Source organism: Pleurodeles waltl, chromosome 4_1 (assembly GCF_031143425.1).
Source record: "Pleurodeles waltl isolate 20211129_DDA chromosome 4_1, aPleWal1.hap1.20221129, whole genome shotgun sequence".
Classification (NCBI taxonomy): Eukaryota; Metazoa; Chordata; class Amphibia; order Caudata; family Salamandridae; genus Pleurodeles; species Pleurodeles waltl.
The window spans coordinates 98,238,665-98,240,471 of NC_090442.1; the positions used below are offsets into that span (position 1 = coordinate 98,238,665).

Consider the following 1,807-nt stretch of genomic DNA (forward strand, 5'->3'; position numbering starts at 1 on the left):
ACCCAACATCAATAAAACACAAATACATGAAAGGTCTGACATTGGTTAGCAGCCAATAGTGCTCAGATGCTGCTTCTTCAGCAAAACTGTTTAAGACATTTGAACATTTGGGCATGTGGAAGCCTTCCAGTACAAAATCTATGCTAGACTCCCACACACGCCCTCGCACTAGCGCAATGGTATGTGCATGGTGCGCTACATTAAAATTCTGCTCCAGCGCTAGGGAGATGGGATGCTTGACCTGTAGATGTAATATTCTCCTGCTCTCTCATTTTCACGCAATGCAGCACATCAGTTTTGGCTGCTGCTCTGGATTGCTTGAGAATTTAGTAAAGCTCTGCCTTGCCTACCATTGAGGTTCTGTAGGGTTTCCTCTGCATTCACTCATATATTTTGACGTAAACCCATATTTACAAAGATTTGTAAATATGAGTTTGTGCCACAATGGTGCATTTACCTGAGGCTGGTACAACAAGGAGAAAAAGTGCCTGGCTTATTTTAACATATATTGCTTACCCCGCAGGTCTCATCTTAAAGAGAGATGGCAGGAGCAAACATGACCTTTTGGATGGAATTCGTCCTCCTTGGACTCACAGAAAATGCAAAACTTCAGATTCCACTGTTTGTGCTGTTCCTCAATGTTTATATCATCACCATGATGGGGAATTTAAGTATAATACTTCTGATCAGGATTTCTCCATCTCTTCACACACCTATGTATTTCTTACTCATGAATCTATCCTTCGTAGACCTCTGCTATTCCTCCATCATAACTCCTAATATGTTAGCCAATATTCTGTCAAAGGAAAAAACTATTATATTTTTAGCATGTGCAACACAGATGTTTTTCTTTATAGGGGTGGGGAGTACGGAGGTTTTTCTTTTAGCAGTGATGGCCTATGACCGCTACGCAGCTATATGCAAACCATTGTTTTATAACACCATTATGACCAAGTCAACTTGCATTTATCTTGTAGTGGGGGCATATTGTGTAGCATTTCTTCATGCCCTATTGCATACTATTTGTACCTTCAGGTTGTCATTCTGTAAGTCAAATGAAATCATCCATTTCTACTGCGATGAACCGCCACTTCTAAAGATATCCTGCTCGGACACTTCGCTTAACGTCATTATGATGGTTTTTGTGGCTGGAGGTCTTATCCTTGGATCACTTATATTCATTTTGGTATCTTATGCCTACATTGTCAACACCATTCTTAATATCATCTCCTCAGAGGATAGGTGGAGGGCCTTTTCTACTTGTTCATCTCATTTGGCATGTGTCGTCCTATTATTTGGAACGCTTGTCTTCATGTACCTCAGACCCAGCTCAAAGTACTCTATGGAGCAGGACCGCATGGCTTCAGTGTTCTACACAATGGTGATCCCCATGTTAAACCCATTAATCTACAGTTTGAGAAACAAGGAAGTAAAAGGTGCAGTTAGAAAGATTATGTGCAGGAGAACACCTATAGACACATTCCACTAAGACAAAGAGGAACTGTTTTCCCAGAGGAATTCCAGAGGTTTTAGTTGCTTTGAAGGTATTTGAGAGGGGATGCAGAAGGAGGTATAATTATGTGCATCTGTGTAATTTTTACAAATATTTGCTGCATAGTTCTTCATACAGACATTCATAGACAACTATTTATTTTCCCTAGAAGTCTCTATTTAAGTATTTTTAACTGTATTTGTGTCATTACAAACATTCCTACATGTGTACATTTGTCTGATGGACAAAATCAACTTGCAGCTAGATTTATCTTCTTAAATTAACCAAATCCCTAAGACTCTCCTGCCTGCTATC

At 39.7% G+C, this 1,807-nt stretch overlaps 1 protein-coding gene across 1 annotated transcript; it reads left to right on the forward strand.

Annotated features, from left to right (window-relative positions):
• The first annotated feature begins 541 nt into the window (after positions 1-541).
• LOC138287044 (olfactory receptor 8U1-like) lies at positions 542-1,489 on the forward strand. The gene has a single exon (XM_069227405.1). It carries the CDS (start codon positions 542-544, stop codon positions 1,487-1,489), a length of 948 nt encoding a protein of 315 aa, XP_069083506.1.
• The last annotated feature ends 318 nt before the right edge of the window (positions 1,490-1,807 follow it).